The sequence below is a fragment of the Eupeodes corollae genome, chromosome 1, assembly GCF_945859685.1.
Source record: "Eupeodes corollae chromosome 1, idEupCoro1.1, whole genome shotgun sequence".
NCBI classification, from domain to species: Eukaryota; Metazoa; Arthropoda; class Insecta; order Diptera; family Syrphidae; genus Eupeodes; species Eupeodes corollae.
Genome location: NC_079147.1, coordinates 78,632,235 through 78,645,028, shown reverse-complemented (window position 1 = coordinate 78,645,028; position 12,794 = coordinate 78,632,235). Strand labels below are relative to the sequence as shown.

The 12,794-nt window shown below is 37.1% G+C and overlaps 1 protein-coding gene across 1 annotated transcript; it reads left to right on the top strand.

Annotated features, from left to right (window-relative positions):
• The first annotated feature begins 2,664 nt into the window (after positions 1–2,664).
• On the top strand, positions 2,665–9,335 carry LOC129940579 (uncharacterized). Its single transcript, XM_056048964.1, has 2 exons — positions 2,665–4,890; positions 7,001–9,335. The coding sequence occupies exons 1-2, from the start codon at positions 2,809–2,811 to the stop codon at positions 9,206–9,208; spliced, it is 4,290 nt and encodes a 1,429-aa protein (XP_055904939.1). The 5' UTR covers positions 2,665–2,808; the 3' UTR covers positions 9,209–9,335.
• Positions 9,336–12,794: the final 3,459 nt, after the last annotated feature.

The following is a 12,794-nucleotide window of genomic DNA, read 5'->3' as shown; positions in this document are numbered from 1 at the left end:
GTCGATAGTGCACTTTCTTGGTTTTCTATTCTTAATGCAGGCAGCATAGGACTCCTAAAGAGGTTATTAGAGACTCGATCGGAAACGGACATGGTGATTGCAGCCGTCTAACGTCGAATCTTCTCGCAATAGTTCCTTGTTTTGGCTTGGATCGGGATATCCGTAGCTGTACCTTGATTACAACGAGGTAGTGGTCCGAGTCAATGTTGGCCTATCGGAATGCTCGGATATCCTGTATGTTGAAGATGTGTCGTGCGTCGATTCTAATGTGGTCAATCTGGCTGACGGTTGATTGATCAGGAGATTTATATGTCCCCTTGTGGATATTGAGGTGTGTGAACCGCGTACTAGCTACCAGAACGTCTCAACTCGCAGCGAAATCGATCAGCCTGAATCCGTAGTCGGAGGTGGTGTCGTGCAAGCTGTTTCTCCCGATTGTGCCACCAAAGATGTCTTTTCTTCCTAGCTTGGCGGTAAAATCTTCTAAGACAATTTTAATGTCATAGCCAGGGCACTGCTCATATGTCTTGCCCAAGAGCTCGAAAAATATGTCTTTGGGGTCTTCATCTTTCTCATCTGTTGGGGCAGGGGCGTATATTAGGCTTATGTTGGCGAATTTAGCCTTGATTGGGATTGCCGTGATGCACTCGCTCATACGTTGAAACTCAAGACCATTTGCCTGAGTCTAGTTCCAACAGAATCCACAACCAAATAGACGCTGCCTTTGTTCTCGGTATCAGTCGCCGTAATATAAATCTCAGTCTTTTAGTTTGCGTTTGTCCGGTCCATCCCATCACACTTCTTGGATGGCGGTAATATCTGCCTTGCAGCAGTTTAGGGCTTCCGCTAATTGTTCGGCTGCACGTGGTCTGTTAAGGGACTTAACATTCCACGTACATATCCGAAGTTCGTTGTCCTTTTTTCGTTTGCGTGGGTTGTCAACAGTGAATCCGTCCGTATCCGAGTCTTGTTGGTGTTTCGCAACTATGGAGTTTTTAGGTGGCCAGGAAGTCACGCCGACGGCAGAACCTCCAACCTGGAGTTCTAGATCCTTAGTATAATTCCAAGGATGGGGAACCGGATACAATGCTGCTTACAGGCTTAGGCTCGAAATATGTCGAAGAAGCCCTAAGTAGTTCAACCTTATTGGAACTGCAGACGCCACCGTTGAATCCATCTCGAGAATTCGTCCGCTGCCGTCTGGATAAGGAGAGGTGCCTTAGTGGAAACACCTCTCCCCCCTCTCGCGTTTGCAGTACCCAACAACTTTCAACTGGGGTTAGAGCCCAATCTCTAGTTGAGGTACTAGGCACCCGCGGGGAGGTGAGAGTAAGAGTTAATAGACAGAGGTGGGTAAAACCTGTGGACGCTTGTGTCCTTTTTAATGCACATGTCTACCAATTTGAACATCAGGAGCGTATAATAAGCTCCTTAAATTCCGATTTCGACAGCATTGTTTAATGGGGCATTATTTACCATGTAGAATTTAAAGCTTCAAAAACTCAATGCTATCTGTTGTCGTTAGAGCATAACTTATAACCCCAATGTTGGTAGGTATCCGCTACGAAACTAATCAGCTTTTAGTACCCGCAACGTGTAACCACCCATTGGGAATGTGGAATGCTTTATTCATTTCTGTTTTCCCCCTCATTTAGACATTCAAAACTTTAATACCAATGTGCGCCGGTATCTCCTCTTAAGTCATTTCTCATTTTCCTAAAGCTCGCACTGTATTTGAGCCTTAAATACGTTAAGGGTATTAATAACCTCTTGAGAGCCCACTAGTTATAAAAAACGATTTACAAAAAAGTTTAATTGTCAGATGTTAAAGTTTAAGCTTATATTTGGGTCCGTCCACAAATTAAGAAGATAATGGCTAGTGAAGAATTCCAAGAGTTATTTTGTCTTTGTTAAGTGTAACTCAAAAATTGAGTTAACGAGTGTTATAAACTTAAAACCTACTACAGTGGTCCAAAAGCCAAGAACATTTTTTTCGTATGTTGATAATTTGTACTTTCGGCTAGAAACTACATAATAAAAGGCAAGTATTGGATTCGCAAATTTGAACAACAAATTTTAATCAAACATGACAAATGTTTTTCTCAAAAACCACCTGATTGACTTTTAATAAATTTTGTGTAAATTCTTTCAATATAAAAATATGTGTTTGTATCTCTCATTGTTATAAAATGTTTTGGTTTAATTTTGTTTTAATAAAAAAATGGATGGCAATAATTGCGATATTGTGTTAAAAAATACTGAAGACCGAAAAAGGTAAGTCCCGATACGGAACTGACATTTTAAAAATAAAACATAACTTAAATCTTTGCCTTTAATAAGAGCACCGTAAAGAAATAAATGTATGCATGAATTTACGAGTAACAGGTTCTTTCTACTAAACCTTGTCATTTACAAACGACTTGACTGGATTGCGACTTTTGTATTTCTTTTATTCACGTCACTTTCGAGCTTAGTAAAAAAAAATACTCATTCTAACAGGGAATCCCAAAATGCTGATTAGCATTAACATATCATTATCCAAAGAAACTGGGTTAAGTGGAACTCGTTGCAATGACTACTTAAAAGTTTCTATTTGATCAATTCCGATAGTTTTATACGTCAGTTTGGAACTCCCAAAACATCATACATACCTACATATATATGGAATTAAATTGATTATGTTTCTGAATAATTTTTGTCGCTCTTAACCGAATTTTATATAAAAATCCATCTTCTGTGATCAAAAGAATTTGTTTTCGCTTAGTGTCGGGATAGTGGTGATCGTTTATCTGCTTGGAAACTTTAAAAATGAAGTTAAATAGCTTTTTGAAGTTCTTGTTTGTAATGTGTTCCTTACTGAAGTGTATTGCACCTAATGAGGCTGCTCTAAAAAGACTCTACAACGAGAAGGCATCTTTCATGGAGCCTTACGTTAAACGCATGAGATCGTTGATGAACACATCGGTAGACCCGTGTGATGATTTTTACGAATATGCTTGTGGGAACTATTCACACGTAATCGAGAACTTGGAAACATCTTTAAGGCGATCGAACTTATTCGATATTATGTTTCAGCTCACTGATAAAATGGATGAGATTTTACTGAAAGAACGGGACCCCAACAGTGAAAAATATTACGAGGAGCTTCAAATCGCAAAGAAATTCGTCAATACCTGTGCCAAGGCTAAACTCTTACCTATAGAGCCAAGTGAAGAATATTTAGAAGTGATCAAGAACATTGGTGGATTTCCCGCCATCGATCCGAACTGGGATGAGTCTTCCTTCGATTGGTTCAATATGACCGCCCATCTCACTCGATATGGAATCGTTGGACTTGTAGAGGAGAGAATTTCATTGTCTTATCCCTTTAAACCATTTTATACACTTCCCATACTTGGTTTTGGATTTGACGTTTATCAAGAGAATATCGCCACAAATAAGTCCGAAGGATACATTTACAACGAGAATATTATGCGCCAACTTTTGAAGGTCTACAATGTCTCAAACAACCAAGCCGATAAAGTGATAGAAGAAGTATTTGATTTATGGAGGGAAATTCTAGTTATTCAGGCTCCATTGATAGATGCAAAATTTGTTCATAGTAAATGTCGACAACTGGGGGCTATCAATGACCTCAGACAAGACTTCGACAAATGGACCAATTTGTTTAAGATTGCTTGGAATGTAACGGAGTTTCGTATTTCATATGAGTCCTACTGCCCTTGTGACTATTTCTATAACAAACTTGACCAATTAGCTAAAAAAAATGCAAAAGCCTTTGCTAATTATTTAGCCTTGAGGTTCCTCTTTTCGATACATCCTCAACTAGAGTCTTCAAAATTTCAGCGAAGTAAATGTGTTAATATTGTCAAAACTGCTCTACCAACGATTTTCTCCCATTTCTACATGAAAGAGCATTATGAAAAGCAGAACGAAGACGATATCAATGGGATGATCTTAGAACTTAAGGCCACTTGGAAAGATGTTTTAACCAGTGTGGATTGGATAGACCAGACTGAACGCGAATTAGCATTGTTAAAATTGGAAAATCTTCATTCTCGTATTGGTCAAATAGTTGATCCTATTTCTGACGTTTATATCAAGCAAATAAAATTGCTTAAACCAACAGACAATGTTGCAGTTAATAATCTTCAATTGACTAAATTCAAGGTTGACATGAGTCACTTTGGGCTATTACATATGAATGAATATAAATCTTCAACAGCGTATAGCATTCTTAACGCCGCTGTGGAAATAAGAGTGTTCTACTTGTTACTCGAAAATAACATCGTTTTAATGGGTGGTCTATTTCATCCTCCAATTTATCATAAAGACTTTACAATGCCTCTTAAATATGGAACTCTTGGCTACATCATTGGACACGAGATAAGTCACGGTTTTGAAGGAAGGGGTTTTGAAATCAATCCTAATCGAACTCATCATACTTTGTCGTCAAGCAAATCTTTCAAAATTGCTATAAAGAGATCTTTCTGTTTTGAAGACGATTACAATAACTTTCAAGGACATGTTTTAGAAAAAAAGGTCAATGGTGAGAATGTACTGTCTGAAATCATAGCTGATAGTCTTGGATTGCGACAAGCATTTGAAACTTATAGAAGAATTATAAAACACAGAGGAAATTCATATTCGGAAAAAGAATATAATCTTCCAATTTTAAAAATGAGCCAAGAACAATTATTCTTTCTTTCATTTGCTCAGATTAATTGTGCCAAATTAAGACCACAGGATTATTGGGCTCAATTTAGTGCAAGACATCCACTAGCAAAATATCGAGTAATGGGCACACTAAGAAATTTTGACGAATTTTCAAAGACGTTCAATTGTCCCCTAGACAGTCCGATGAACCCTCCTGAAAAATGTAGATTATGGTAGAATGGCAACGATACCACATGAGCAGATATTCAAAACGTTAGAGAAGTAATTCGTGGATTTATGAAGCAATTAGTCACGACAACAAAATAAATACAAACCTATTAATTTCCCTACAAAATACTCGTTCATTTATTGAAAAACTCTATAGCAATACTAAACTTAATCCCATTGTATAAACAAATAAAAATTATAAATTACTTATGTGTTCAAAACATTTTTAATTAAAAACGTGCGCTTGACTAACTTCGTTATCATTTTCAAGGTCACAAAATAAATAGTCTTTGAGAATTGTTCTTTTTCCGACAACTCATGACATAATCTTCTTGACTAACTTGAATGGCTGTAATTGAGCATAATTATATGCATAATGACCAGGGTTGCCATGACTTAAACTAGTTTTATAGTTCAACTCTAATATATTTGAAGCCGAAAAACAGATAAGAAAAAGTAGCCCAAAATGTAGACCAAACAGTATATAAACACCAATCCAAAAATCTGAAAACTGATAATTCTGTGTTTTCCACGAAAATTTTCTGAGTTAATATTTGGGCTACTTTGGGCCCAGTTATGATTGGACTGTCGCTGTCGGTAATTTAGGAGAAAAAGTAGTCCAATTTGAGATAAATAGCTCAATAGCTCAATGACAATTCTGTGTTTTTCACGAACATTTCCTGACTCATATTTGGGCTACTTTGGGCCCAATTATGATTGGATTGTTGCTGTCGGTAATTAAGTGTGAAAAGTAGTCCAATTTCTGATAAATAGCTCAATCTGTCAAGCTTAATAGTGACACGTTAAACACCTGCATATGTATTGACAAATTTGCCTCATATTGTAAGCACTTAACAATTTGTATTGTATTTGACAATTCTGTGTTTTGCACGAACATTTCCTGACTCATATTTGGGCTACTTTGGGCCCAATTATAATTGGATTGTTGCTGTCGGTAATTAAGTAGGAAAAGTAGTCCAATTTCTGATAAATAGCTCAATCTGTCAAGCTTAATAGTGACACGTTAAACACCTGCATATGTATTGACAAATTTTCCTCAAATTGTAAGCACTTAACAATTTGTATTGTATTTGACAATTCTGTGTTTTGCACGAACATTTCCTGAGATTATATTCAACTACTAGGCTAGTTCTAGGCCCAATTACGATTGGACTGTCACTGTCAGTAATTTTGGAGAAAAAGCAGCCCAATTTCTGATAAATAGCTCAATCTGGCAAACTTGATAATGACATGGTAAATAAGCGAAAATGTATTGACAAATCTGTCTCACATTGTAAGCACTTAACTATTTGTTTTTGACAATTCTGTGTTTTGCCCAAAAATTTCCTGAGATTATATTCTACTACCATACTAAGCCATTTTAAGCTCAATTATGATTGGGCTGCCTTTGTCAGTAGTTTAGGAAAAAAAGTAGCCCAATTTCTGATAAATAGCTCAATCTGGCAAACTTGATAATGACATGGTAAATAAGCGAAAATGTATTGACAAAGCTGCCTCATATTGTTAGCACTTAACTATTTGTACTTTAGGCACGATTATGATTGGACTTTTGCTGTCAGTAATTTTGAGGAAGAAGTAGCCCAATTTCGATGAATAGCCCAATCTGGCAAGAGAATTGTAAGCACTTAACAATTTGTGTTTGACAATTCTGTGTTTTGCACGAAAATTGCCTGAGATTATATTCAACTACTAGGCTATTCTAGGCACAATTACGATTGGACTGTCACTGTCAGTAATTTTGAGGAAAAAGTAGTCTAATTTCTGATAAATAGCTCAATATGGCAAGCTTAATAATGACATGCTAAATAAGCGAATATGTATTGACAAATCTTCCTCACATTGTAAACACTGAACTATTTGTTTACTTTATGGAATGATGCTTTGATTTTGATTGTGCTTCATTTAAGTTTAAACACGAATAATCTTTATCTCATCTCATAAGTCTCAAAACTTTCTCTACCTATGTACTTTTGTAGTTATTAAAATATTGAGAGAGCAACTTCCATGTATGCTACTATTTAAAACGAATTCGCAAAGGTTATCTCTAAAGCTTGTATTCTGAGAAGGTCAGGTTCAACTAACGTTACGAAAATAGAAAATACAAACCACACACAATATACGAACTAAAATATTACCGCATTTGAATTCATTTGCAAGACAGTGTAGGGCTAGTCGGTTGTGGTCCAAGCGTGATTTTAGTATGAAATTTTCCTATCAATCAATTGCGTTATTTTTCGCGTTTTTCATTCAAACTTGTAATTTGTTGCCGTGCTTCGGTGCTCCCACACTCGACAATGAGATTCGGCATGGAAACGACGACAAAGTGAAGTCCTTTCGTGAGAAATACGCCCTACGCATGAAATCCTACATGAACGCCTCGGTCGATCCGTGCGATGATTTCTACGAGTTCGCGTGTGGCAACTTTCCAAATGCCATCGAGCAAATCGATACACTGAAAAAGCGCAATAACCTGGTCGATATAGGCTATGTGGTCAACGATTTGGTGGACGTTACCCTTCAAAAACATCGGCTGCCAAATGAAAAGTTCTCGAGTGAGCTGGAAAAGGCAAAACAACTGCTCGACTCATGTGTGAATGCAAACCTATGGCCCCTTGAGCCAAAAGAAGAGTTTCTTGAGGTGGTGAAGGCCATAGGAGGATTTCCAGCCATCGATCCCACTTGGAACTCTTCGGAGTTTGATTGGTTTAAAATGACGGCACATCTTAGTCGATACGGTGCCGATGGATTGGTGACGGAAAAAATATTTCTAAAGCATCCCTTCCCGCCGTATTATGAACTACCGAAGTTCGGTTTCGATTTTGATGCATATCTGGAGAACATTGCGACTAAAGACGCTCCGGGGTACGTGTACAACGAGAAGATAATGAGAGAATTCCTGAATCTTTACGGAGTGTCGGAGACTAAAGCTGATAAAATAATCGAGGATATAATAGAATTTTGGCGGGAAGCTCTGCTTGTCGAACAAAAGAAAAACAGTTACGGACACTGCGATTTCTTGTCTATAATCGAAGAAACGGGTGAGTTTTCCAAATGGGATTCGTTCTTCGAAATCGCTTGGGAGGTGGACGAATTTCAACAATCCGATGTGAGTGAATGTCCGTGTGACTGGTATTATAACAAGTTGGATGCAATCATTGCAAAACGACCCGAAGCAGCTGCCAATTACATGGCCTTGAAATTTCTCTTCAAAATGCATCCTCATCCACAAGTGAAGACCTCAAAGTTTCAGCGAACTCACTGCTTGAGCTATGTTAAACGAGCGTTTCCATTGGTTTTGTCCCATTTCTATATGAAGGATCACTACGACAGGGCTGCTGAAGATGGAATCATGGAAATCATATCTGAGATCAAACTTAGCATGCAGAATATTGTGGAAACTGCTGATTGGCTTGACGAGCCAACACGATTAGAAGCATTGGCCAAGATCCGAATGCTGCGGACGAGGTTAGGTGAAGTTGTTGATCCCAGTACAGAAATTTACAACAACGAAGTAAAGAAGCTCAACTTGACGGACAATTTTTCGTTAAATGTCCTCAAAATGGCCAAATTCAATGTCGACCTTCTTCATTATGGCTTTCTGCACTCAGAAATGCCAGAATCTACACTGCCACTGGAACTTCTAGATGTACTCCAAGTGAATGCCTTCTATTACGTCCTTGATAATAGTATCAATGCAATGGCTGGTATCCTACATCCTCCAGTTTATCATCCCTACCTCCCGAAGTCCTTGAACTACGGCAGTCTTGGATATATTCTTGGCCATGAAATAACTCACGGCTTCGACAATGTTGGCTCGAACTTTGATTCTAATTTGACTCTCAGGAATTGGTGGTCAGAAAAGTCGAGTAAAGTTTTTGAAGAACGTTTGAACTGCTTTGCTCAGCATTACAACGAATACACGGTTCCGGAAATAAATCGCAAGCTCAACGGGACAAATGCCCAGGATGAAAATATCGCTGACAGTGGTGGCTTGAGGGAAGCCCTAATTGCCTATCGCAGAGTCTTCAAAAATGCCATTAAGAACAAAGTGGAAGACTTCGAGAAGAATGAATCATTGCCAGGTCTTGATATGACTCCCGAACAGACGTTCTTCCTAAGTTTTGCTCAAGTCTATTGCTCCAAGTATGATTTGAAGCATTATTGGGTTGAGATATCCGATGATCATCCTCTAGACAGGTATCGAGTCATGGGTTCGTTGCAAAACTTTGAAGAGTTTCCTCTGGTATTCAATTGTCCTTTGGGCAGTCGAATGAACCCAAATGACAAGTGCCGCCTATGGTAGGCCCCATGTGACTATGTCGAGTGCGTGTATGGTTACTAGTTTTTGTTAAGTCAATTTTCTCTTTTTAAGTGACAAATAAATAAAATTATTTTATTTAAATAACTACCTACTTGTAGTTTATTGTTTATGCCTTGGGTTTTTCTTTGTCGAAGACCTAGATTTTAAATGGAAGTGTGCCGTATGATTTTCTAATGGTTCCTTATGAGGCAGAGGCAGAAGTAACACGACATTACACCCACTCCAAATATGTTTGTTGCATATAAAGGGAAGGAAATGTACCTCAAAGCATGCGTAGATACTTTTGGAAATTGGATGCGTTAATAAATGCATTTGAGTACAGTTTGATGGTTAATTTGTTTAAATGGGTGTAGGTATGTAGATAATTTTAGATAGACTAGGCTATAGCTATAAAAGTGACTTGAAGCTTAAATGAAAAAGTTAGATTTAAAAGATTTCACTCTACAGAAAAGGTTATCTAAAGAAAAGATAAAATACATTTGCACTTGCAACGCGGAAGAAAAAAATATAAATTATGCTGTTGATTGTGTTTATGTTTGTCTTGAGTGAATTAAGCTTATGAACTTTGAACTTGCTCTGTTGAGTAAGTTTTTGTTTAGTTAAACTGATTATGAATAAAGAAAATGTACTTTTCGACAGCTAAATTAGAAACTACCAACTATAAAGCAAGATTTTAATTTTAAATTGTGTTTTCAATTTGGCAATACTTTTTTCGGGTTTGTCTTTTTGACAGCTGTCACTTTTTAAAATCGAGTAAATTTATTACAAAAATTTAATATATGGACGTGCCTCGAAGATCATGTGATTTAACACCGCTGGACTATTTTTTGTGGAACTATGAGAAGTGATTTGTCTTCGCAGATAAGTCCGAGGCAACTGACATTTTAGAAGAACATTTTTCGCTCCTTATTGCTGACGCACGACACCATTGGCTGTAAAACATGGTAGACACTTGGACATCTCTGCTGGAATTTAATCCAGACAACTTCATTTGCCGAATGTAGTACTCGTGGCATGATAGTTAGTGCGTTGGACTATTGTTCGGTTGAGAAGTCTTTTTCCGAGTACCAGCAAAGTTTTCAAAAAGATCATTAATAGGGCTCTGAATAAGTGGGCTGCGGACATTAAAATAATTCCGGATAAACAGTTTGGGTTCAAGGCGGGTCATGACACAATTCATGCTGCGTCTAAACTCGTTTCTAATATCCAATGGAATAAATCAAAACAACAATGCACAGGTGCTGTTCTGGTTGATTTGGAAAAGGCCTTTGACACCGTATGGTTAGAGGGTCTTTACCTAAAACTGAGCAGGCTTAGCATAAGCAAGCCATTGTTGTATATACTATATGATATGCTTAACGGTAGAAAGTTTGTTGTAAAAAGTGGCAATGAACCTTCTACCACAACATTCTTAATTAAAAATGGTCTTCAACAGGGAGCGGTGAATTCGCCGATTCTCCTCAGCATTTACACCAGCGATCTGTTAGGTAGTCTTACAAAGGCAATTGCTTACGCCGACGATCTAATTGTGTACAGAACGGCTCGAAAGGTTAAGGTTATTATAATTCTCTTGCAGCGTGATTTCGACAAGATTCAGCGATATTTTGACGACTGGAAACTGAAAATTTATGTCCAAAGGCGGATCCAATTCTGTTCCGGACTCAAGGCCAAAGGAGCTTTCGCTCTAACGAAAGGGCTGTTTTACAGCAGTCGGCTTGACCCCAGAGTGAAGGTGTGTGGTTCAACGTTGCACCTTCCCAAATGGAGCGGCAGTGTTTACGACGCTGTACCGGCTTATATCGAACAGCCGAATCTTCTTTCGTGCATTACTGTTCCAAGGAGGTCCTAAACATCGGGGCTTGATTCAACAGAATTGACAATTTCGTGATAAAACTCGTTCGAGGTCATATTGCAAGAGCTATGTCTTCGACCAACAATTTCATTTTCGGGGCGTTCTATCCGAACGACGAGTATTTTCAGAGCGGCTTCGTTACACCAGAGGAATTCCTCTTTTAAGGCAGATGCGTTCTGATACAGGACTGATTGGCAGTTCCGTTAATCTACCACGTCGAACGACAACCGTGACTTCTGTACAATCGGGACGTTTTGGAACAAGGCGGAGTTGAGCTCCTTCAGTTCAGCAGGGCTGTGTTCGAACGGGACCGAACTGATAGGCTGAAGCAGGAGAACTAGTTTTAGTGGCTTCAATCGGCACTTGTTGGTGGGTAGTCGGGATGGGCTTATAAGCCTTGGCCGGCTTACATACATGTTTTATAGTTTTAGGATTTAGTTAAAAGTAGAATAGGCACTGTGCCACAAACAAAAAAAAATAATTAAAAAAAATACATATAATAAAAAAAAAGGACAACAAGATATGAAAAACAAAACATGTTAGATAGTTCTCTGCTCACAAGGTAAAGTGGCTTAAGTCGACTTAAGCCAAAAATGATTTTTTTAACATTTAAATAAAATAAAAAATTATCTACATTTCTGTGTCTTCAGATTGTTTCTATTCCATCTAGAAGTCACTTTCAGGATTGTAAAAACGGCTTAATTCCAGCATATTTAAAAATTTGCTTTTGGTAAAGCGTCTTAAGTACATATTCTTTTTTCATCTAATTTTGTTTTGGCTTATGCGTAACTAAGCCGTTTTAAAAAAACTTAAAATTTCAGTTTTTTGATAAGGAAGACAATTTTAAGTACAATTAAGCCACTTTTTCAAAACAAAATCTTATTTGAAGTTAAATTTTATGTATACTTAAGCCGGTTTTCCATTTTCAGTTTTTAATGTAAATGACATAATCCTTTTTTCCTAAATGAAATCTTTGATTTGTTTGAACTATGAGAACATAAGCCACTTTTCCAAACGAAAAGAAAAAAAAATAAAAAACTTTTTTGTTTGGAACAACTGTTTAACGGACGTAAGTCACTTTACCCGGAACATTTTTCAAATAAAAGCTGTTTTAAATTCAAATAAGCCATTTTACTCCGATCAAAGTATGCTGGATTAAAAAAGAATCTAAAAGGGGAAACTGATTTATGTACACATAAGCCATTCTAATTTGAGTTTTGAAAGCGTAAATATGGTCGTTTGATAAAAGTGAAATAAAAATATATATTATTAAATCGTTGTAAGAGTAATTAAGTGAAAGAATTTTGTATAATATATATGTAAGAGTCTGTTCTATTAATTATCATAAACAAAAAGTTTTTTAACATCAAAATGAATAGAGCAATGCAAATAATTCTTCTTGCACGTTTGAAAGGCGTTAAGAATAAGAATCCTGAACCTAAAGGTATGTTTGTTCTCCTCTGTCTTTGTAGTTTAAGTGTCATATAACTATATGTACATTATGTGATTGGTCGTGTTTTATTTTTAATTTTCATTTTATACAAAATACATATAAATAAACTACATACATAAGGGTATTCATGTTTAACACTAAGGCCCAGTTTTTCAGTAGTGAGTTAAGCCAGGATTAGTTAACTCAAGAAAAAGATTTGTCTATATTTACGTCAAGAAGCAGTTTTTAAGTGAAGAATGAATGCAAAAAGGCTTACAAAACAA